This window comes from Pleuronectes platessa, chromosome 12, assembly GCF_947347685.1.
Source record: "Pleuronectes platessa chromosome 12, fPlePla1.1, whole genome shotgun sequence".
NCBI classification, from domain to species: domain Eukaryota; kingdom Metazoa; phylum Chordata; class Actinopteri; order Pleuronectiformes; family Pleuronectidae; genus Pleuronectes; species Pleuronectes platessa.
The window spans coordinates 22,892,970-22,918,945 of NC_070637.1; the positions used below are offsets into that span (position 1 = coordinate 22,892,970).

General features: G+C 43.5%; 1 protein-coding gene across 1 annotated transcript in view; it reads left to right on the forward strand.

The window, feature by feature from the left end:
* The window catches only part of atrnl1a (attractin-like 1a), a gene marked incomplete at its 3' end in the record, with an annotated part of 100,176 nt that overhangs the window by 42,179 nt on the left and 32,021 nt on the right, over positions 1-25,976 (forward strand). The window contains 10 exon segments of the mRNA XM_053435845.1: positions 337-583; positions 2,106-2,289; positions 3,453-3,607; positions 9,479-9,563; positions 10,912-11,123; positions 12,013-12,131; positions 13,620-13,752; positions 17,178-17,365; positions 21,955-22,168; positions 22,433-22,624. Coding sequence (XP_053291820.1) covers positions 337-583; positions 2,106-2,289; positions 3,453-3,607; positions 9,479-9,563; positions 10,912-11,123; positions 12,013-12,131; positions 13,620-13,752; positions 17,178-17,365; positions 21,955-22,168; positions 22,433-22,624 — 1,729 coding nt within the window.

The window sequence follows — 25,976 nt, forward strand, 5'->3', positions numbered from 1 at the left end:
AAATGAACAAAGGCAGAAAAGGTTCATATTTATATTTAAAATTAAAAAAATTCAAGTTCTATATATTTGTTTATAGTTAGGGTTAGGGTAAGTTTATGGTCAAACTGTAAAACAAAATCAAACCTCAATTACATTTATTCGTCAACATCTTTGGAAGTATTGACAAAATTGTTATAATTCATGTATTGGCTGATATTTCTGATATTTTTTACTCAGTATTATTGGTCACAGCATCGGCTCTGGTTCTCATCCCTCAAAATATCAAACTCTCATTTATGCTCAACATTCATTCTCAAAGAATCCCACGCTGACCTCTCTGTGTTCCTCCTCCTGCAGGACGACATCTACATGTTCGGTGGGAAGCTTGAATCCGGATCTGCCAACGTGACGGACGAGCTGTGGGTCTTCAACATCCCCCGACGCACCTGGTCCCCGCGCACCCCCGCCCCGCCCCCTCCCTACGCCCTGGAGGGACACTCCGCCCACGTGGTGGCGCTGTCCCCCGGCGAGGCCGTGATGCTGATCTTCTTCGGCTACTCGCCGGTTTACAGCTACATCAACAAAGTGCAGGAGTACAACTTCAGTGAGTTCACCTGCTGACAACGTGACACAACTCTCTGTAAAGTGATTCTCATTTGGAATAAGATCCGTATCTCACCCTGATGAGATATTGTATATTACTTATATATTGGTCTTTATATGCTGGTTATGGACCTAACCCTCCATGTACCGTTACACAGCTGCTGTTAGCTGCTTAGCCAGTAGATGGCAGTGTTGTCCAGCTCTGTAAACCAGCAGCTGAAATCTGAGAACACGGACACACACACACACACACACACACACACACACACACACAGATGTGCAGAAGAAGACAATGATTAATGAATCCTCTTCGTTCCCTCACTTTCGTTCTCTTCATCCTCCTCCTCTTCTTCATCCCTTCTCCTTTATCTCCCTCCATCTCTCTCCTCTCATCCCCGGCCTTGCCCCCTCTGTCATCCCTCCTGCTCGGCCTCTGTCATCTCCCTCACCTCTCACCTCCCTCTCCCCCACCTGTCTGTCACTTTCATCTTCACCCCCCTCCATGTCCTCTCTCTCTGACGGTGTCACGGCTGCACCGAGCGTCATCGAGCCTCAGAGGCGGCGGCGGAGAGATGAACGGAGGCGATGTGTAAAATATGTGATAAAGGGATTTAATGACCACTCAGAGAAGCAGGTTTGCAGCAATTAGCTGCCAGGAGTTAGATAAGAGTCGACCTTCTTCTTCTCCTCTCTCTCTCTCTCTCTCTCCATCAACCTTTCTCTTGTTCTCTCCTGGCCTGTGTTCCTTTATCTTTACCCTTTATTTCCTGTTTGATTTCTCAATTCTGTGCATTTCATTGAAACTTTAAAGACACAATTTAATCAGAAAATATGTTTTAATATCAGATTTGTAAGACTTATGTTGATATTTGATATTTGAAAAATGATTCATCGTAAAGCATCTAATTAAATTGTTTCTGATATCAATTAGTAATGCAATTTAAATCGGTTTATTATTTGATTATTATCTTATTTTCTTCTCTTTCTTACAAATTTATCACATTTGAGGAACAAAACAACCTAAAAAACTTACAAAACTATTCGATGCTCTGAGTTTAAAACGATATTCTGCCTCTGAGAAGTTTCCAGGTCCTTTTGTGTCTCAGCTCCTCTCAGTGCTCCTCCTGGTCTCGGGGGGGGGGTTCCTTGACATTTCCTCTTTCTTTTGAAGTTCCTCCTCCTCCAGCCGAGGCTTTGTTTGTTGTGTGGTCTTCTCCTTTTCAGACGCTGCTCGGCTGATGTAATCCCTGCCCTGTTTCTATTAGGATCTTCTGTGCGCCTGCATTAATCTGTTTGCATCACACTGGTCTAATAAAAGGCTTTTAAATTCAGTAAACTCTCATTTCCTCTGGCCCCCCCGCTCCCTGCTTGGCTCCGTTCTTCTCTCCTCCCTCGCTCCATCTCACCTCCGGAATTAAAAGTGCTTTGCTTTCTGGCACAATAGTAGAAAAAGCCAGATTTGCCAAAAGCCTCCGAAACTTTGTCTTTCAGTGATCGTCTCTTTTCTGCTCTGTGTGTCTCAGGATCGAACTCGTGGCAGGTTGTGTCGGCCGGCGGCGCGGTGGTCCAGGGGGGATACGGCCACAGCAGCGTGTACGATGAGTCCAGCCGCTGTGTGTTTGTTCACGGGGGATACAAGGCCCTGAACAACAACAAGTACGGTCTGGTGGACCACATGTACCGCTACCACGTCCGCACCAGGACATGGTGAGAGCTCCGGGAATAAAAACTCTGAACATTGATTCTACATTCGTCTGACAGCTGATTATTGGTCAAGTTCAGATTTTACATTCGATATGAACTTTTAAAATATTTCTTACGACTCGTGCCTTTATAGAAATTATGCTATAAGTTATTTCAGTTAAATTACATGTTAAAACGAAGCTTGTTTGCTTTATATTTATGCAACTATGATAATTTATCTTTTATACATACAATTTAACAGTTTAAAAAAACAAATTCTCTGAATCTAAGATAAAAACTAATGTGATCAAATGAGCAGTGGGACAGTGATGATATTTAGCATTAACATGTGGGCCAATCAGAGAGCAGAGATGAGCAGAGCCGTGACCTCCTCCGACCTCGGGCTGATGGATGAGTGAAAGAGGAAGCTCGGCTCCATCAGTCTCTCCTCCTCACTCGCTCTCATGTGACCTGCTGACCGACTGGAATCAGCTGTCGGAGTCTGGCGTCACTTTGCCTCTGAAATTCCCAGTAGGAGACATCGCTGGTTATTTCAGTTATTCAGGAGATCATCTCTGCTCCGTCAGCATAAAGCTGGATGAAGCTTTGAACTTTACGTTTCTGAGTTGTGGTTTAAATCTCGTCCAGGGTCAGCTTCTATTTGTCTTTAGCAAACAAGACACTCAGAGGAGTCTCAGATCAGTTCTAATCGATTCTGATCTGTTTTTATCAATGAAGGCGTCTCAGTGTTTTGCTCTCAGAGCTAAGAGAGAGAGAGAGAGAGAGTCTGTGGTGGAAAGTCACTTTCTGCTGTAAACGAAGACGCCACAGAAAGTCCCCACAGTTGGTCTCACTATGTGACCTTTGACCTCAGAGGTCACACGCTGCAGACTGAGACCCCCTACCATGTCTGTGTTTAGTGTCTCCGTTTGTGAGTCTGTGTTTAGTGTCTCCGTGTGTGTGTGTGTCTGTGTGTGTGTGTGTGTGTGAAGTTTGAAGGGGCAGTCACCAGGTTGGAGGTCACAAACTCAAAGGCCATCAGTAACATGGCACCACAAGAATAAAATCCCACACACAACTGAGAAATGAACATGTGTGTGTCTGTGTGTGTGTGTCTGTGTGTGTGTGTGTCTGTGTGTGTGTGTGTCTGTGTGTGTGTGTCTGTGTGGGTGTGTCTGTGTGTGCAGGTTGATCCTCAGAGAGAGTGGTTTGGCGCGTCACCTCCACTCGGCGGCGCTGCTGAGCGGCACAGTTCTGGTGTTTGGAGGAAACACTCACAACGACACGTCGCTGAGCAACGGAGCCAAGTGTTTCTCTGCTGACTTCCTGGCGTACGACATCGGTAAGAACAAGTCTTATGATATATTATAATCACACACACACACACACACACACACACACACACACACACACACGGACGGCTCTGACTATCTACTGGGCTATCTACTTGATGGATGAGTGTGTGAGGTAGAGGGGTGTGTGAGGAAGAAGAGTGAGTGAGGTAGAAGAGTGTGTGAGGAAGAAGAGTGTGTGAGGTAGAGGAGTGTGCGTGAGGTAGAGGAGTGTGTGAGGAAGAAGAGTGTGTGAGGTAGAAGAGTGTGTGAGGAAGAAGAGTGTGTGAGGTAGAGGAGTGTATGAGAAGTATGTGAGGTAGAGGAGTGTGTGAGGTTTAGGAGTGAGTGAGGTAGAGTGAGGTAGAGGAGTGTGTTAGCTAGAATAGTGTGTAAGGTAGAGGAGTGTGTGAGGTAGAGGAGTGTGTGAGGAAGAGGAGTGTGTGAGGTAAAGCAGTGTGTGATGAGTGTGTTAGCTAGAATAGTGTGTAAGGTAGAGGAGTGTGTGAGGTAGAGGAGTGTGTGAGGAAGAGGAGTGTGTGAGGTAGAGGAGTGTGTGAGGAATAAGAGTGTGCGTGAGGTAGAGGAGTGTGTGAGGAAGAAGAGTGTGTGAGGTAGAGGAGTGTATGAGAAGTATGTGAGGTAGAGGAGTGTGTGAGGTTTAGGAGTGAGTGAGGTAGAGTGAGGTAGAGGAGTGTGTTAGCTAGAATAGTGTGTAAGGTAGAGGAGTGTGTGAGGTAGAGGAGTGTGTGAGGAAGAGGAGTGTGTGAGGTAAAGCAGTGTGTGATGAGTGTGTTAGCTAGAATAGTGTGTAAGGTAGAGGAGTGTGTGAGGTAGAGGAGTGTGTGAGGAAGAGGAGTGTGTGAGGTAGAGGAGTGTGTGAGGTAGAGGAGTGTGTGAGGTTTAGGAGTGTGTGAGGTAGGGGAGTGTGTGAGGAAGAAGAGTGTGTGAGGAAGAAGAGTGTGTGAGGTAGAGGAGTGTGTGAGGTAAAGCAGTGTGTGATGAGTGTGTGAGGTAGAGCAGTTTGTGAGGTAGAGCAGTTTGTGAGGTCGAGGAGTGTGTAAGGAAGAAGAGTGTGAGGTAGAGAAGTGTGTGAGGAAGAGGAGTGTGTGAGGAAGAGGAGTGTGTGAGGAGTGTGTGAGGAGTGTGTGAGGTAGAGCAGTGTATGAGGTAGAGGAGTGTGTGAGGTAGAGGAGTGTGTGAGGAAGAGGAGTGTGTCTGGATGCTGCAGTGCAGGTCCAGAGTGTGGATGATGAAGGATCCCATTACAGGCCACTCAGTCCCACCACAGACCAGATGGCGTGCGGCAGTTTTCACCCCACGATGGAGAAAGAGAAATGGAAGAATGGAGGGAGCGCTGGGAGAAGGAAAGAGGGATTAGACCAACTCTTGACAGGAGAGGGACTGAAGGGAGAGGGAGGGAAAGAGAGACAGATGTGGAAAAAGATGGCTGACTTCTTACAGTGAGGAGAGAAACACTGCGGGAGGAAGCGGAGGTGAAGCTGCAGCGTCGGCACCACTCTGCACTTTTCAAACCTCTAAAACTGAGACATAAACTTATGATGTAAAATTATAGTATAAGTGGACTAGAGTGTGGATACTGAACCGAGCCCGGGATCGAACAGAAACACAAACCTCCCACCGCTGGAGTCCTGGACGCCCATTCTGCAGATGTGTGAGACATAAAGTTCACGTTTGCCGTCAAACAATAATCAATATTTCGTATCTCTGGTATCATCCCCTCTTCCCCTCTTTCCTTTCATCTTCCTCGTCACTCTCTGCTGTGACTTATGGAAAGCAGGGAGGCTGCTGGTGAGAAACAAACGATGGATGTGAGGAAGCAGATGGAACGAGAGAGCCGAGCATGGAGGAGGGAGCGGGAGAGACATAAAGAGCAAATGAAGGAGGGATGTAGGGAGATAAAGAGCAGCACTGAGGAGGGTGAGGGAGAGTTACCTAAAGACAATAAAGGTGTGCCTGGTAAGAGCAGATCATAACCGTGTGAATAAAAACCATGTTCAGAGGTAATAAAGACAGAAAAGCATTTGTTTACGAAGCGTCTTTATGAAGTTGGAAAGGACGTCGGGGTGAATGTTGTGTGTTTGTTGTAAACGTACAGCAACACTTCCCTCATCGCCTCTTTGTGAACACAACCCTGTCTTTATAAATGTCATCATTTATTCATCGACGCTCGTTTCTGCAGATCTGCACAAGTTTAACGTCCACTAGGCAGATCGCTGTCTCACTGCAGAGACAGAGGGAACTGGGGGGGGGGGGGAGAAAAGAGCCTTCATGTCGTCCATCTCGAGTCACGATCTATGTTTGGATTTAAAATATAATAACGACACCAAATAATCAATACAATCTCCATCTGGTGGTTAAAGACGGCATCGCCCAGCTTTTTAGAGCAGAGTGGGTCAGACAGAGCACCCAGTCGGCCACCAGGGGGCGACTGAGACGCTTTGGCTTCACTTTTTCTGAAGGCAATCACGTCGTCCATCTTTATTTTCAGTCTGTGGTTTCTACTAATACAATGAATAAGTCTGTGACCAAAATGACAGCTGTGAAACTTAAGATTACACAGGTGAGTTCAGATCTCAGGTTTAAACTCAGACTTAAAGAAAGAGTCTAAACCTGAGAGAGGTCTCATCTCACTGCTCAGCTCCGACTCTGTCACTTTAATGCTGCTCAACTTTCAAACATATATATTCTTATGCCAATAAAAAAAAAAGGCAATTTAAGAAAGTCATAATCCAAGTCCTATCTGGTATAAATACTTTTGTCTTTTCCATTAAAGTATGACTCTTGTTTTAATGTGACACTACTTTTAAAGTTGAATATGATTTTTATCATCTTCAATTAAACGTGTGAAGTTGCTTCGCCTCCCCAGTTCACATTGTTTGGAACTTTTACTAATGGTTTATTGTACAGACCATTACATTTTTTACCACTTTCCCGCAGCTTTATGAGAAATTTGCAAATATAAGTTAATAGCTGTTGTAATTTGGTATAAAATGATGCGTTGTTAATTAAAAGGGAAATAGAGAAGTGGCTCTTGGTGCAGTTACAGCTGTAATGATGTTTATCATTTTAGAGCTTTTGTTTAAAATGATCGAGTGTTTGGATGGAAAGTGGAACTGACCGGTTTGATGGACTTTGGGGCGAGAGCAGCCAATTAAATCCAAAAGTTTAGAATAACTTTAACAGAGATGTCAAACCAGAGCGACGTCACCCATTGGTTACTGAGTTTGTCCACAACAGTTCTATAAACAGTTCTATTCCTCACAATCCTCATTCCCACCTCCAGCGTTCAGTAGAAACATTTTTCCAATTAAAGTCTATTTTAATTAAATCCTATGAATGTACGTCGCTGAGGTTTGGGTTTGAATTTGTTTCCAGGAAAAAACATTTGGAGAGATTTCCTCTGCTCGCCCGTCTCTCTGGGAGATAATGAATTAGCTGCACCTGTGGAAGTCACTTCTCTCCGTCCCTCGTCTTGTCTCCATCGTTCTTCTGCTCCTCCTCCACTCCTCCACTCCTCCATTCCTCCGCTCCCTCGTTCCTCCGCTCGCTGCGAGCACGGGGGGCTGCGAGCGCTAATTTGTTTTTGTTTTGCCGCGCTAACCTTGGAGGGGCGACGCGGTGTTATTAGCTTCTCCCGCTTCTCCGCTGCCACACATTAGACTCAGGTCGACACGGAAGGCACTTTTCATTTGGATTTAATTCTCCCTCACCCCCCTTCAACCCTGCCCCCCCCCCCCCCTCCCTCCCTCCTCACACTAATTAGATTTTGGGGAGAAAATGAACTCTGATTAAAATCACGGCCCTTTCCAAGTTGACACACCACAGGCACACACCCACACACTGCTGCACAAACACACACCTGACACAAAACACACACACACACACACACACACACACGGTCACATGGCTCAGCTGACTGAAAGGCCCAGGGCAGGCTGGGAGCTTGTTTGGAGGAAGTGGGGACCTGTGATATATTAGAGCAATGGCTGCTGTTCAACCCTCCTCCTCTTCCTCCTCCTCCTCCTCCTCCTCCTCCTCCTCCGCTTCCTCCTCCACCCTTCTTCATTAAGACCTCCATTAGTGCAGATCAGATCAAACTGTCAATCAGCCCGGGCCCGCCTGCCCGCTCCGATCTAGAGCCATGATTTCTCTCTGTGTCCCACCATGCATTATTAACACCGATTTTCTCATATCCTGAGAGGAAATTAAAATCTGTTTTGTTGCTTGTGTGTGTGTGTGTGTGTGTGTGTGTGTGTGTGTGTGTGTGTGTGTGTGTTGAGCCTGCACTTCTTTGCCTGGACAATTTGGAATTGTTTGTATGGTGGCTTATGTAACTTTGAGAGTTCAACAAGTGCAACAACTTGGAAACACAATGTGATTCCAGAGCTTTTATGGTGATATGGAAATAGAGTGAAAATAGTAACTGAGTCATGATTACCGAGACAGGGTTTTCAATTTGACTTCCAGGTTATGTTAAAACACAGACGACACAACATCTGTGTCCATACGCAAGATGTAGAAATAGAATCTGCAAGAGTATTACAGATTCAAATCCCCAGAGAGACTTAATGCTAATTTATTCAAATGCATCACGAGTCAGAAGGTGGAAATCGGACGAGTCTGTACAACCTGAGATTGTTCACGATGGCACAGACTTCAGCAGTGACAAAGTTTTCTGATTTCAGTTATATGCTTGTAAAGTTAAGAATCTAAGAATAACACTTGCATGACCTTAGGTAACAGCACAGGAATGATGTGAGCAATGAGATTTATTTATTATGCAGCTTCCTCCCACTTGTAATGAACTGTGACAGTTGGGGGGGATCTAATCGTCAGCAGCTCTCCTCGGCAGCGTCTTGGATTTAAAATGTTTTTAAGTTTGATTAATATTTTTCAATCCTTTACTTTGTAAACAGGAGAAAACTTGGAATAGTTTTGCTTTAATTTAACCCAGACTGTGCTACGGGTAATTTTGTAATGTGACCTCAAGTGAAACTCCAACACCATGTCATGTGACTATGACTGACCTTTGACCTCTGCTTGTTATGAACTCATTACTCATGGGGTTGATTAGAACCCCCCCCCCCCCTCTCTCTCGCCCTCTCATGTCCTCTGCCTCGTCCCTCGCTCTTCAACGAGGACTCCCAATTAGCACGCGGCTTAACGAGGTCGTTAGCAACCTGGCGTCCCCGAGTCCCCGACTCCGTTTACGTTTAGGCAAGGCTCATCTGGCTGAATGGGACCTTAGACTAACACACCCACACCCAAACACACACACACACACACACACACACACACACACACACACACACACACACACACACACACACACACACACGCACACACACACACACTAACAGGCACACATTAATTTCCATATTAAAATAATGGCTGCACGTCGGGTCGTTAAAACATCAGAGTTGTAAAATCCAAGCAGTAAAACACACAGAGCTGATAGCTCCAATGATAACTAGTGAGAGGCGCTTTATGAAGGAGTTTTAATGAAGTCATCTCCCAGATTATCTCCACTATCTTTTCCTTATCGCTGTGGTTTTATGTGAAAAGGTACGAATAATGAGATATTATTCCTTGGGTAGGAATTAGCATGTTGAAGTGTGGGTCGCCTCAAAGGTGAAGGCAGATCTGGCTGCAGTATAGATGTTTAACCCCGCCTCCTCCATGTTAGCAGATGGGACATGGATCAAACTAAATGTTTTTAAATAGAAGTTGAATGTTTTGCCTTCACTTTTGAGAGCTGTCATGGTGTCCATCTTTAATTTACAGTTTCAGTTTCAGTCACAAACACAGAGACACAAGCTAAACTCCTGTGTGTGTGTGTGTGTGTGTGTTTTCCTCAGCTTGTGATGAGTGGTCCATCCTCCCCAGACCATCGCTGCACCGGGACGCCAACCGATTCGGACACTCTGCTGTTGTGAGCAACGGGTGAGTTCTTATCTTCCTTTGCTCCAGATTTGCTGCCTTGCTTAGGGACACTTCAGCAGTGAACTTTCTATTTGACTCTCAAATCTGGTTGTACCTGGTAAATAATCTGTTGAACTACCGAGTTCATGCAGATAAACGCCATCCGTTCCATGACTGGATTATTCCTCGGTACATGTTTACGTCTTCTCCCTGTCCTCCCGCTGTGTCCTCTAAGACTTGGAGGCGTCTCTCTGTCGAGTTTCTTCTCGGACGTCTCGGCTCTAGACGGTTTAGGGATTGATCTCTTCATCTCGATGTTAACTTTAGTTCTAGTTCTCACTTTCCTCGACACGTCTCCCTCTCTCTGCTGAGAGAAGCCGAGGTCACAGCTCTTCTGCTTCATCTCTGCGTCTCTCTTGTCTTCATGTGAATGTTTCTCCTGCTTCACACTCTGCAGCCTCAGAGTAGAAATACACTTTGTATATGTGCAGAAAGTATTTCTCTCATGCTGTTTTCAGACATGAACATTCAGGTGAGGAGTCTGGTAGGAACCATAGGTTGAAACTACCCGGCGACAGGACATGTTTGTGTCTGAGATATTTTTAACAACATTGTACATCATGTGGGACTGGAAAATAAAGCTTACAATCCCAAATAGTGTCCCATTGATATAGAATCTTCTAATTCCGATGTATCAGCAGATATGTATTTGAATAAGAGTGTCAGCGACTCTTAAAATGTCATCATCACACTTTTATGACAAAGAAATGTAATTGAGGTTTAATATTTTATAGTTTAAACCATAAACTTGTGACAGCAGCAGATAATCATAAAGAGACAAGAGAACAAAGGCAATATAATATAATAAAGATAGAATAAGAATAATCTGTCACCACTGACAGAATATAATTGGAAAGGGGATTGTATAAATTATTTAGGAGAGGAAAGAAAAACAAATATTAAACAATATTTATAATTATAATACAGATGATATAAAAGTTTCATAAGAATGAAAAACAACAGTTTGTACTCCAACTTAAAATGTTGTGGGGCGACTCACTGTTTATCTGTCTGACCCTTTAACACCATCTATCCAGCAACCCGTCGGCTTTGAGCAGAGAAATGTCATCTTTGAACTTCAGATGGACTTTACACCTCTTTCACTTCAGCTCCACTCAAACCAAAGTTCAGCTTTATTTTGAAAGGTTTCCTTCATCTCCTCTCATCCGTGTTGATCTCTGCGGGTGTTTCTGTCTTTATAAAACTTGTTGCTGTAACTTTTGCCTCACGCCCCCCCCCCTCCACATCTGTATCTGCAGCTGTATCTGTGCCCTGTGTGATTCAATGTAATCTCTGTATCTTTCCTCAGCTCCATGTTGATCTTCGGAGGTTTCTCCGGCGTCCTCCTGAACGACGTGCTGACCTACACCCCCCCATCATGTCGGGCCTTTTCCAACCCAGCTCTGTGTGCCGCTGCTGGGCCGGGCCTTCGCTGCCACTGGGTCAAAACTAGATGTTTTCCCTGGGAACCAAAACCACCTGACCAGATTCTACCTGCTGTGATCTGTCCTTCACGACCTGGTGACGTCCCGTCTCCCAAATATGCCATGTCATGCCAATACTTTCTATTCCCTGAGTCTTAAATCCTCTCACTGTCGTGTCTACAGCACAACCACACAGGAGAGCTTCTCCCTAAAGACCCTTTTTCATGAAAATTATAATTATCCTCCAGTATTTGGCCTCTCAGGTTAGTTTGCATAACATAATTATGGGAACAGAAGGTCACTGCTGCAACAATTACCTAATTTTAAAGTAATTAGGATTCGTCTGAACCCTCCTCCTCCTCCTCCTCCTCTGTTTGTGCCAGATGCAGTCGCAGTAGTTATCCACATATTCTGCTTCAGGCGGCTCAGCCCAGGTTTAAGTTGGAACAAATTATGAAAATGATTCCGTCAGTTTTAAATAGAACAAGCTCACAGATCGATTGACGACTCTGCTTCCGTGCTACTGCGGATCACCTGGGTTTTTCCAATAAAACCTACATCATGTGTTGGACTGTTTTTTTCGGCCTACGACGCCCAGTGGCTTCCTGGTGATCTTGATATCTCAAGTATTTTAACAAACAATAAAATTGTGTGTCATCTGCACAACAGTTGAAAGTGATTCCATGTCTCTGGATGATCTCACAAGGAAAGCAGGTGTAATAAGAACTAAATTATCCCTAGGATTGAACCCTGAGGTACACCAAGCTTAACGACTGGATGTTTTTAATTGAGAAAGAATCTCCTATTATCTGAAGATGGGATTCAAATAGTCAGAGGAGCTTTTGAGGGAAAACTGTAAATCAAAGATCACTAAATGTTGAGCCATCATACAACAACACAGACCTTCATAAAAATCAAGCCAGATCTGTTTAATTGTGTTAATGTGTTAATGTGTGTGTGTGTGTGTTTGCTGTGGCCTCTTCCAGACAGCACGGACGAGCAGTGCTTCCGCTTCTCGGACTGTGCGAGCTGCACGGCCAACACGTGGGGCTGCCAGTGGTGTGAGGACAGGAAGTGCATCTCTTCATCCAGCAACTGTACTGTGGTGAGTCCTCACTTCTCTCAGGGATCAGTGTGTGTGTGTGTGTGTGTGTGTGGGGGGGGGGGGGGTCAGATATTCAGATATTTAAGAATTCAGTTTCCTTGAAGCCTTAACATGTTCTGTAAATAACACAACAATCTGCCTATTAAATCATAAAAAGTGAGATTTTTTGGAAAGTTTCGCGAGATGGAAAAAAACACCCTGAAACTTTGAGCTGACGGTGGCTTGTGGACGTCTCGTAACAAATCCCTGGTTACCACAGACTGGGACCAAAAAGTGAAGCTAATGTGGAAGTGCCTGAAACCTGTCTTCTCTCTAATGACCACCTGAGGGCGACTCCACTGGTTGCTTCTGTAAAAGTCTATGAGACAATCTCCCTATGTCAGTAAACAAACCAAGATTGAAAACTTTTCTCGAGGGCAGCTCACAAACCGATGGGTGACGTTACAGTGATTTAATTTTGCTCCTTTTAAATGAACATTTAAAAACATACTCCTCATATTAGTTTATAATATTTAAAGCTGTCAAGCATGTTCAATTAAATACAACTTAAAAGATACTTAACATACTTTATAGTTAAAGGTATTTTTCTCTATTTTTACTCCCAAACCTGCTCTCTCTGTCTTTCTTTTTGTACGTGTGTCTGCATGTTGCTTTTGTGCGCTGGACTTGATTGAATGTGTGTGTGTGTGTGTGTGTGTGTGTGTGCGTGTGCGTGTGCAGCTGACCCTGGAGCTGGCCCAGCAGCATGGCGGCCCTCTGTCTCTGTCTCCCCCTCCATCCATGTTGTCTGAACATCAGCTGAGCTTGTGGAAGCACGGAGCCAGGAGGCGGGGTCATGTGTGTATCGTTTGATGTTGTTGTTGACATTTCCTGTTAGGCTGCAGGTCAGATTGATTCAGGGTCAGAGGTCACATCCTCAGGTGTAATTGAAATGGAGTGGGGGCCAAAATCCAACTTAAAATTCTAGTCATGTTCTGAGGTGTTTTTGAACATCTCCTTGACTGAAGTTCAGAATGATCTTAACCTTTCCTTTATTTTGAGATACAGAGAAAATCACTATTTAAACATTTTCAGGTGTAAAGCAAATAAGCTCCCATTAAAATAATGGTTATAGATCTAGTCCTGTAAATCTAAGAAAACATAATGTTATATTTACATTACATTTCATTCAATTACAGAGGGATGATTGACACATTATGATCCATTCTCAGACGGATCATTCTTATAGACCAAGATCAACAAACTCTTTAATAAAAAGTCCATCACAATATGATCTGTTCCATGTATTAATTCTTTTCACTCTGCATGTTCAGTGCAGCTGAACCTGTTTCACTCAACCATCACTTTCTTTTATCCATTTTATATTTTTTCCATCGATTTCTCCAAGTTCATTACATCAACAGCAGCGGAGGACAGTGGAGCTGATATAGTCTCTTCTTTGTGTGTTTGTGTTTGGGTTTGTGTGTGTGTGTGTGTGTGTGTGTGTAGTCGGTGAGAGACTCGTTCAGGTGTAAGCGTCGGGAGGAGCAGGAGTGTTTCCGACTGGCCAACTGCAGGAGCTGCTCCCTTAATGTCAACTGTCAGTGGGACCAGCAGCAGCAGGAGTGTCAAGCGCTGCCTGGTGAGGAGACACACACGTGCACACAAACAGAGAGAACATGCACACACACACACACACACACACACACACACACACACACACACACACATACGCACACACACACATGACAATTAATTACTTGCTTTTATCCAATCGTCATCTGTTTGGTGATGGTTGTCCTCTTCCTCAGGTATTAACACTACTCATCCACAAAGTGTAATATCCACATGAACAGTAGGGGGCAGTAGGGGCGATGTAGGGTAGATACTTGCCATTGTAACACCATTGTTGATTTAAGAGCCTCAATTATACGATGATGCCACAATTGCTTATTCTGACCTGATCTCCAAAGTTACCAAATATTATTTATTTACAGAATGCAAATCTGGAAGTTCTCTTCAGTTTGAATTCTCTCATCCGAGCTCTTGTCATCCCTGCTCTAGTTAGTATATAGAAAATGTTGCACTCATTTCACATCTTGTTGTTTACAACAACTCGTGGCTAATAAGCAAGAACACTCCGGCCTGAGACGAGTTCGGCGCTTTGCATTCAGTCTTATTGCAGAAGTCAACAGATCCTGTGTCTGTTTGTTTCTTTCTCTCTGGATATTTGTCGAGAACACGACTCGAGTTGAATTCATGAAACTCATTTTATCCTAAGGAGGAGAAACTTTCTGGTCCGTAAGCTGCTTCCTGCGCCAGGCGGAGGAATTATGCAGCGAACACACGATGAGGATCTACACACACACACACAAACATTTACATAAACAGCTTCTCAAATGCAACAGTGCATAGATTGTTGTTTGGTGGAAAAGCTGCGTGGATCTTTCTGATAACATGAGACTCTAGTGGAAAACGCTGATGATTGATTATGAAGTGCAGAGTTTCTGATGGAACTGAACTTATTTTTGTCCACTGAGCTTCAGAGCGTTTTCATGTTCCCACACAACCCGGCTGCATATCTTCAGTCCTCACATGTTAACACCCTCACACACCAGTGCAGGCATGTGCACATTCAGCACACACAGAAATACAACCCCCCCCCCCCCCCCCCCCCCCCCCAGCTGCACGGACAAGTGGGCCAATTAGACGTTCTTACTGGAGGCTCTGGTTTGGGTTTGTCGCCCGTCATGGCTTTGAGCGTTTGAACGCTCTAGTCCAGTTTTCATGATGTGTTGTCGAGTTGGAGCTCGCTGGTTGTGTTGAGAGTGTGTGTGTCTGTAGGCAGAGGATGATACTGTGCTTGCTCCCTTTATTCTGTCCACATCACAGCTCTGTAGCCTGGTACCCCCCCCCCCCCCCCCCCCCTACACACACACGCAGCCCTCCTCATCGGTTTGTTGTGACCTATCGCACAGTTTAGACGAATGAGCACAGACACGCACAGAACTGGGCAAAATATTTAATCTCATTCATAAAATTCAGGTTATTTGTAGCTTAGTGGTATTTAAAGTGGAGGAGGCAGGGTTTGTGAACTGTTCAGCCACCAGGGGGCGATCAAAATGATTTTTTTGCTTCCCTTTCGAGGAACTGTTGTGTCGTCCATCTTTATAAACTGTCCATGTTCCTGACTCTTTGTACTTGTTGTGAAGTGCAGCCTTAAATTGTGTGTGTATACTGTTGTGTGTTGTGGTTTACTGTTGTGTCCTGTTATGTAGTGTTGTGCTTTGGATCATATTGAAAATATTGAAGACATCCGTATGTGTCAAAACAAGTAGCGCAACAGATTAAAATCGTACATCTTTGATATTTACGCCAAGCGTTTCTATTATTGACGTAATATTCCCCGCTCTGGCAGTTTTATTCTGACTTTACACTGACACACACACAGACACACACACACAAACACACAGACACACACAGACACACAACACAGCACTCAATTTCCTGCTGGTTATTAACGTGCACATACTGTAGCTCCAGCCCCGGCAGCATTACCCTCTCCATATATCTTGTTTATGCTCCAGAAGTGGGAAGATGGAGACAGGAACGATCCGTTTTTCTACCTGTTTATTAAAAGAAAAATACTTTTTGCAAATCATGATGAGGAATTCGTGTCGTTAGGGCTTTTGTTTTGCGAAGTAGAAACTTCTCTCAAGTTTCCCATGTAGCACAGTTGAGTCTTTGAGTATCGTGCCCTTTTAAGGACGGGGAGTGTTTCATTAGCAACACTCATTAAAAGTTGTGTTTTTGTTTGTGTGTGTTTCCGAGTTTGTAGATATGTTTTACCTGAGGATCATTTCCAGTAAGGACCTGGTTCAGATGAAGTTGTGTGGTAGAACCTCTCTCCGCCCTCTGCTGTCTTTTCTTCAGACACCATGTTATGACTAATTGCTCCAAATGGCCCGGCATGTTTACCTCCAAAGGCCGTAACTGAATCCATCTATTTATTTTTCAGTTCTCCGCTTGGTCCGTCCCTCTCCTCCATTAAGGCTCATTTCTAGTAAAACAAATAAAGAGAGCAGGTATTTTCTCCTCTGTGGAACTAAGAGGCTGGCGATGGAAGCCATTACGGGCCTGTGAACGTAATCGCTCCTGGAATCCAAAATAAACAAAGCGGAGGCAGGACGACTCTTTTCTTTCCTTTCATCCTGACAAAGTGAGCGGCCTCTCCACCGCTGTGGCGTCCACCAGCGACCCTGATGGGAACAATGAGAGCGAGGCTGTGTGTGTACGGGAGAGTTGTCTGCCTTTGTTAATACAATCCTTCATCGTTACACATAATCACCTGCAAAGAAAAGAATCCCATGTGTTTCTCAGTTCTGGGAATTCTGCTCGTTACCGATTCAGCTCGGTACAAAGCAGGAATGTTTTCTCTGATCTGAGAAAATAACAATTACATCAGCGTCTAAACGCAGCCTAATAAGATTATATATATAAACCACATTAACCAGAATTAATTCCCTGCTACACGTTGAGCTGCTTGTGGGTTCTGGCAGCACAGAGTCGTCTCCGGCTCACTGCACCGTGCACATTATAAGAATCCTAATCCGCTCATATTCTGATTCTGAATATACAGTACTTGCTGTTAACTACTACACATATGCAAGATGGCTGCTTCGTGCAAGATGCAAGATGCAAGATGCACGATGCAATACTCACATGAAGGTCAGAGGCAGGAGCGTGTTCTTGACGTGTTCAGTCGTCAGTGACAGAAATAACCAGACAGGTAAACTCACAAAATCTAAACTTAAAATCAGTAAATCCTCCTCTGATGAATGATTCTCTTGAAGAAAGAGTGGGCAAAACACATATACATTTATTTAAGCAAACAAGAGGAAAGAAACTCTGAAAAAAACATTATAAATCTATTTTAAATCCTGGTGTAGTTCCTCTCCTGTCCACCAGAAGCCCTCAGTAATTGTTTCCATTACCTGTTCACTCACCTGTGTGTGTGTGTGTGTGTGTGTGTGTCTGTGTGTGTGTCTCTGTGTGTGCGTGTTGCAGGTCAGCTGTGTGGAGAGAGCTGGCACCACGTGGGCGACGCCTGCCTGAGGATCAACTCCAGCAAGGAGAGCTATGATAACGCTCAGCACTACTGTAAGAACCTGGGAGGAAACATCGCGTCGCTGCTCACAGACCAACAAGTCAACTTCGTCCTGGAGGAGCTGCAGAGACACCAGCTGCAGGACAAGGTGAGGGGGGGGTACATGAATACACAGAGCTCCAGAGGAAGTGACACAAGACTCCTGTAGAGAGCTACACTCTATCCTCCACTCTGGATTTCCTGATTCTTAAAAAGACTGTAGTTTTCATAATGTAATATGAAAAAATATTATACGCAGGCAGATAAGATAAGATAATCATTTATTAGTCCCACAACATCGATAAGGGATAATGAAAATAGAATCAACAGAAAAATTGATAAGCAAAGAAATATACTATAAACACAGGGAAATAAATAAAAAAAACTGAATAACATCATTTAAACAGTATCTGGTTTTATGCAGCGTATTTAAAAGAGTCTGGAAGGGAATTATTATTATAATTTTACACCTTAAAAAGTCCAGAATCCAGTTTATTTCAACATTTTCTCACAATTCATGAGTCTTGATTAAAAGAATCTGGCATATTATTACTATTATGAATTGTGTGATTTGGTGCGGAATCAGATTCTAAAATGATCTATTGAATTTAAATGTGGTCTCATTTCAATCAATCAATCAAATATTCTTTATTGTCTCTGTGGAGAAATTTCAAATTTCGTCCAAAGTCGACAGAGGCCCCTGATTGGTGCTTGATCAGCAGTCACCAATCACTGTGTGACCTCATCAAAGATGGTGGCTTTTTGATGCATCAGATTTCCAACCTACTGGGTCCGTTAGTTTTCTTGCACCTTTCTCGTCTCTATCACTGACGTCCACTGACACGTCCCCCCCCCCCCCCCCTTCACCCCTCCAGCCTGGTGTGTTGCTCTGTAGCAGCAGCATCACTCACTGTGTGTCTTCTCCTGTGTGTTTTCATGATTACATGTAGTTTGTGCTTTCCTCCCGGTGAGAGATGATACAGTGTGTGACCTCCTGTCGTCAGTCTGTCGTGAAGTGTGAACTCACATCGACCGCAACACTCCTGATCACCACACAACAAGTCGTCATCACACACACACACACACTCATGTCACTGGTTTTTGTAGGGGACTTGTTTTAAGACAGAACTCTGGTGCTTTGAGTTGAATGGGTTCTGGTTCCATCTCCTCCTGATCACATCCCGTCCTGCTTCTTCTCCAGAGACCAGTGGGAACATCCTCAGTCCTCATTCTGTCCAAACACACGTTCTGGGTTCAGCTGAATGTGACGAGGCGTCAGTGTCGAGCAGGAAACCCTCCGAGCTTCATCCTTCTCAGTTTGAAAATTCTCTCTTCTCTCTTCGCTCAGCAAGGAAACGGTCACGGACGCACGATGAGGGAATTTCATACTCAAAACATTTTCATAACGAGCGTTGAAAAGTGTCTGAATCCTATCAGGCGGCTGTGTAATGAAAGATCGGAGAGAATCAAATGTGTGTGTTTCACGGTTCCACAGCAGAACGAGTGGCGGCCATATGAAAGTGATTTGAGTTTTCACCTGCGAGGGAAGAAACATCCGTCTGATTGATGTGGACGAGCGGACGGGTGTTCGATTCCCCTGGAGTTCATTATGAGACATGATGCTCACGATACAGCTTCTGTGACACTGGGATTTATTCCAAGATGCCCGACAATGTTTTCGCCGTTACCGCAATAAATCTGTAGTTATTTATGATCGGACGTCGGCTAATGTGTCGTCTCCGGATCATAAAACACGTTTTATGATCTTGTTATTTCACTCGTGCAACAAGAGTTGTGTTGTGTTGTGTGAAAAATCAAACCTGGTATCAACATCTGTCCCGTGTGATCTGATTAGAGCCCGAACCGATTCATCATCTGATCCAAAGATCTGCTTGAGTTTATATTTTACGTAAATGTTGACATTTATTAATGGTTGTATTTGTGTTTCTTTTTTATCCATAGTTTTATATAGTTAACTTTATGGTAAAATTATTAAATATGAAGCCTCATATTTCTTTGTCGTAAGAACTTGATAACAACGATTTTTAAAACATGTGTCGACCATTATAGCAAATTTTATTTTACACCTAATATTGCATCGGTCCCCACGAGTCGATGTCTGTCAAGTTCTGGATTTGATCCCAGCTGGACAGCTTGTCCGTCTGTTCCCCCCCGACAGGGACACATGTCCTGAATGTGTCTCCTGTGGTCACTTCTGATGGAATCTCTCTGTGCACATAATCGTGAACGTCAACGTTAACAAAGACCTAATCATGTTCTTTAGCATGTTCCACTAGATGTGTGTTTTTTGAGTGTGTGAGAGCAGAGACAGGAGCTGCTGAGCAAATCAATGTGTTGTAGCTTTACAAAGAAATCTGATTTTAAATTATGAACATTTGACAGTTATTATTAATGTGTCATTGTGCACAAATCAAATGTGAGGGAGTGTAAGAAACACTGAGAAGCATTGAAGTGAAAATTCCTTTTTGAACTGAGCCCCGGACACATTCACACCTGGTGTCCGTCCACAGGGATCCGATCACAAGTGGACAGCTCAAAATGTATTTGTTCATGCAACACGGACGTCATTCTGGAATTAAACTTATTAAATACAGTACAAACTATAGTGCAAATAGAGTAGGGTGTCCGATGCTTAAAAGTACACTAAAACACAATATTATTCAGTGTTAGTTATTGTTGGGTTTGTGAAGGATCGAGGAGCAGATTTTATGATTCTACAGTTAATATATTGGAAACTCTCAGGAAAGCACTTTGGGTTTATTCTGAACACGTAGCGGGTCGGGACAGGAGCTGACACCAGAGGGATCAGGTTCTGAACCCGAGCTTCAGGGGTTCACATCTTCTTCTAAGAGCTGGACATGTATTGATCATGTCAGGATGGACGTTGACTTCGGCTCTTAACAGTGTCGGAAACGTTAAAAGTGTAAATATCATTAACATTTTAAAAGCTCGTGTCACATGGTTTTGTTGACAGTTTGGTTTTCAGACGAATCTCAGGTGCGTGATAAAGACAGGGAGCTCTCTCTCTCTCTCCAGGAAGTCGACCTCATCACTTTCTCACGTAATAAATCCAGATGTTTGAGAAACCACGAGCAGAGACATGATGGACTTCACACAGACCAGATTAATCTGCAGCGTCGGGAGAAATATGAGCAAATAATGATTTAAAACATGAAATCTTCATAAGTTCACCAGATGGTTTTAATCCATTTTCATCTAAATTCATTTAAAAACTTTTCTGTTATTGTTCTGCTCTGAGCCCGAAATCCTCAGCATCGATTCGAAGGCAGTTCTTTGATAAAAAGCTGCATTTAGATAATAATAAATAATAATAAATACTTCTAGTGACATATAAGTGAAAATAAAGTAGTTTGGTAGTTAAAAAATCTCACACTTGTACGTGTGTCTTTTAAAACTGCTCTGACTTTGCTCTGCTTCACTTTATTAGAATAAATTGTTACACAGACGATTTACAGATGTTGTTTCACCAGATGTTTTGGGCTGAAACTGTAATATTCCAATGAGGATATTGACTCTATGGTTTAAATATGACAGGTGTTACCTTTTATCTAGTTGATTCATATCGACCCTGTAGTCGTTGAGATGTATTTATTCTTGAGCAGGGGCCTGAGAAAAAGTCAGATTTGAAAGAGGTAAATATTTCTCTGCAGTAAATCACATCTGTGGGAAGAAAAAGTTTGATTCCTGTTTCATCTCCTGCACCAGTCGATCATCATCACAGGACATTAAACAAATCCCACTTGTTTTGCCAGTGACTATTTCAGCTGCTGTTTTAACCATTAACTGTGATTTGAAGCAGCTTTGATTTTTAAGATCCACTCTCACGTAAAACAACATTTACGTTTGTCGGTCAGTTTTCACTCGTCTTTGCAGATGGAGACGATTCCTTAGAGTTTGAACTGTGGCCGAGCTGCTCATTATAAACTTATTATCATGTTTTGCACACGTATGTAGTTATTGTTATTTTTGTCCCCTTCCTGTGTTTTCTAGGACACGGTCTTTATGAACACGTGAAGAACATACAATGAGAACTCATTATTTTTGTTGTGTGTCTCAAACAAACAAACAAAGGAAGAGAAGAGGAGCAGTGGAGGTTTATTAGTTTAATTTTCTGTTGCTCATTTGAATTTTTTCTGTTAGTGACTCTTGAAAACATTTGCATTTCCTCCCCATGTTGGTTTGAAGTGAGCTCCACCATGAATGTTATATCTCAGTTTCTGTGATTTCTCTGAGATTGATACAGCGTCTGATTTCCTGCAGCTCAAAAAAACTGCAATACTACTCGTGTATTTTGTCCAATAAACAAATTACACAAAGTTCATTTAAGATGAAAAGAGGATATTTAATGTTAAAAGTGACTCTAAATTTTGTTTTCATGCAAATTTTCCACATGTTTAGTCGTCCTCCATGTTAACTTATGGCATCCGTGAAAGATGTGTTCGCATCCGGGTTATTTTGGATTCATTTCTGAATCTTTATTTACAGTCTTTGATTTGCCCAATTATGTAATTATTCTTTCCATTTTTGTTATATTGTAAATAATATTTCATTATTAAATTTTACCTTACTTTCAAAATCATATCCAAGATTTCCTGCTACAAAAACCGTTCCAAACTGTAATATAAAGTAATATTTGTTTTAACCCTTCCCTTGCAGAGGTTGTCTCCGTGGGTCGGCCTGAGGAAGATCAACGTGTCGTACTGGGGCTGGGAGGACGCGTCGCCCTTCACCAACACCAGTCTGCGCTGGTCTCCGGGCGAACCCAGTGACTCAGGCTTCTGTGCCTACCTGGAGCAGCCGCTGGCGGCCGGGCTCAAGGCCAACCCCTGCACCGCCACCACGGACGGGCTGATCTGTGAGAAATCTGCAGGTGAGAACCAGGGAGGGAAAGAATGAAGGGAGAGAGCAAGGAGGGTATCAATCAATTCATCTTAGTTATAGAGAGTTCAAATGTTAGAAAATGTAAAAAAGTTAAATGTCTTTCTTCAGGATGGAAATAAACGGAAAGACATTTGGTATTTTACTGTAATTATATGATTAATTAGCTCTTAACTTTGGTTTTATTTTGAAGGAACATCTGTGTAACCCTTTCCAGTCTGCTCCTCCACCTGACGTTATCTTTCTGTCTTCTCAGGGAGTCCTCAGACCCCTAGTGCTCGTCCCTGTAAGACTCCCTGCGCTCTGAGGTCCAGCTGCTCTAACTGCACCAGCCAGGCCATGGAGTGCATGTGGTGCAGCAGCACTCACCGCTGCGTCGACTCCTCGGCCTACGTCATCTCCTTCCCCTACGGCCAGTGTCTGGAGTGGCAGACTCAGGACTGCTCAGGTGAGACCTTGTTCTTATTTATATTACTTAGTTGATAGTAAACTCCACCTCCTCCTCCATGTTGGCAGATGGGACATGGACCAAAACTGGAAATTTGGGTTTTAATTATTTATTTAATGATGTGAAAATGGGCTGAGGTGTCCTGATTGACAGCTGAGACTGACTCCTGATTGGTCGAATGCATGTATCTGCAGGACCTTGATACTGTGGCTCCGTCCCACGATCACTGGTGCACAGACTCGCACGTCAAAAGCACAAGTTTGAGATGTTGTGGACAAATCTTTATAAGCCGAGAAGGAGCAGAGAGGAGTCGTCCATCTTCATTTAAAACCTACCAGTTGTTTGGACCAGTTAAAAAAGTTCTTAAAGGTTCTGACGGTTCTAAAAAGTCGAAAAGGTGAAAGTGCAAAGATGTTTGACAAAAGCACACGCACACAAACACACACAAACACACACACACCTCTCCTGTAGCCACACGGCAGAAAATCAATCATCTCCAACGACACTCGAGCGACTCAACACAAAGTCTCTGTGCTGTCGTCCTCTCGTATGAACTCGTCCCTGGAGACACTGAAGGTTTCTCATTTCCCACCCGGCTCCTCCGAGTGTTTCTGTGCAGGAACCTTTGTTTTCCAGTGTTTGTGTGAGAGAGGAAACAAACACTCTGATGGAACCAGACAGAGGTGAAGCTGCCTGAGTGGAGTTCAGGAAGTCTTTGGATTTCATGTCTAACTCCTGGAGTAGTTTCCTGTTTAAATAACGTTTTTATAGCAACTGCAGCCGTTGATCCAGATTCTGTCTTCACCTTTGTTGGTTTCCACATTTTATAATTTATTATTTATTATCAGACATTTGATTCAGAAAACAGGAGGTTTGGGATATTTTGTTTTGGTGCCACACAATTGATTTCATAATTTGGTAATAGTAATTCTTGTGAACCTGATATTTGAAGAATGCTTTGAGGGAATTTCTTCAAATTTGCTTCAAACCTTCACGTTGACTCAAGGATGAACTGATTGAACTTTAGTGGTCGGAGGTCAAAGGTCACTGAGACCTAACACATTTTTGTGGTGCCATATATTGCCCTGAATCAACTGAGCTGGATGGAGGCTGTCGTCACTTTTATCAAGTAAAAAGAGTAGTATAAATATTATAACAGAAACCAAGTTGTCTTTGTTGAAGCATGTTTTTGTGGCAGTAAAAAAAAAAGTGGAGGTACTTAAGTTACAGAAAAACTTTATTCTTCTCTTTTAAGTGAGACGAGTGGTCTGTGGAACTGTCGTCTTGTTTCTGGAGTTAAAGAAACTTTTTTATGTCTTGTTACTCGTGATTATTATTCTTTAGTGGTGGCAGCAGACACACACACACACACACACACAAACACACACACACACACACACACACACACACACACACACACACACACACACACACACACACACACACACACACACACCTCCAGTGTTCTCCTAATGAAACCTTCCTCCCTCCGTATTCTCTCTTTTATCGGTTGTTTGGTGACAGACGCAGCGTGGGAGCTTTCGGCTGCTGCTTTTTTTTTACCTTTGCTTTTCACTGTGTTGCATCCAATGTTAAAAATGACATCTTCACATCGTCTGATCCTCAGATGCAGAGCAGCGTTGCTCTGTCTCTGTCCGTCGCTCTCTGCGTGTTGTTTCACTCTCGCTGCTTCATGACGTCTGTTTTATACAGAAACATTAAACTGTAAAGTAAGAAGAACCAGCGGAGGACCAGATTGGAAGTGGGTCATTTCTGCAGCAGATCAATTTGGCTCAAAGCTTCGTGCATCAGCCCCATTCTTCATGTCAGCTGGAGGCGAACCAAACACAACACAACACAACCTCTTGAAATAATTGGTTCAGTTTTCTGCTTTGCCCCAGAACTCTCAAGTTTGGAAGTTTAAGGAACTGTAGCTGATATTCGGCTCAGCTTTATTGTGCCACGTTATTTTTGTCTCTTTTTTAGAATTGACTTAATCCCTAAAGGTCTTTTACCTGCAGCGATATCCATCCATCAGATACTGCTTCACGTCTCTAGGGGCTGAGGGGGGGGGGGACTGACATCGGGTGAGAGGTGGGATCCACACGAGGTCACCGGCCTATCGCAGGGCAGCAGCGGAAACAGCGTCTGTAAATAAGTTATATAAATAAAACTTAATTCTAGATGTTAGCTCAACAACGCTCTGCATCGTTCAGAAGGTCAGTGTGAGTTTCAGCGGCAGCAACAACCAGACGCCCACGTTCAGACACTTGTTCAGCATCTGTTCTGAATCTGCTGCTAGATTCAACTTTGTTCTGCGGATGGAGCTGATGCAGAAAGACGGATATTTCTGCATCTTGCAAACTCCACAAAGGTTTAGTTTTAAAAAGCACCAGTGTGCCACGGTAGCTCCTGTGGTTCACGCTACTCTGGAGTTCTTCAGCTGCTGAAACTGGAAACGATGGAGGATAGAAATCCCTGCTCCTACTTTTCACCATGGCTGTTTCTCAGGGCTTCTCTCAGCACATTTTGACATAAAATCCACTTCATCGCTTAAACACGACAGTAACAATGACCAGATATGACAGCAGGGGGCGCTGTTGCTCAGTAAAAGTGACATAGTGCATCTTTAACTTCAAATTAAAGCGGCAACTGCTTCTGTTTTTGATTAAAAGTCCCAAAATGTCTCCACTCATCACCAAGAAATCCTCCAAAATAAAAGTTGTCTCTTTAAATTGATGGTAAAGATTTCAAAATGACGACGTCAACACAAACTAAAGCCTCAAAATGACCATCGATAGAAATAAAAACGTCTCTGCCGCGTCAGAAATGGGATTAAATATTATTTTATTAGATTAGAGTACTGGAAATTCTATTCTTTTTGATCATTCATTGTTTGGGTTGTGTTTCTACACACACAGTATACACACACGCACACTCAAAGACACTGACACAAACACACTCACAGTGACCCACACACTCAGAGACTTACACACCAACGCCAGATGATGGTTATGTTGTTGTAGACTTTATTGGTTTAGCTACAGAGAAATGGCTTTATTTTCATCATCACAAGACGCCTGATCGTGTGAGTGTGCGTGCATGTGTGTGTGTATGTTGTGTGTGTGTTGTGTGTCTGCACCATGTGCTCTGTGCTGCTCGGTGGCCTCCTGCTCACTGAGGATTGTGAGAGAAGCTCTTACGACTCCCACACTTGATGTATTATGTATGTTGGCTCTCAGATGTGTTTTCCGAGGCTGCAGCGTCGCTAACTGTCAAACGGCTGCAGGAGCAAATGGATTTCACCAGATTGAGCCCGGTGACACGCCTCACCCAGGGACACCCGGTATCA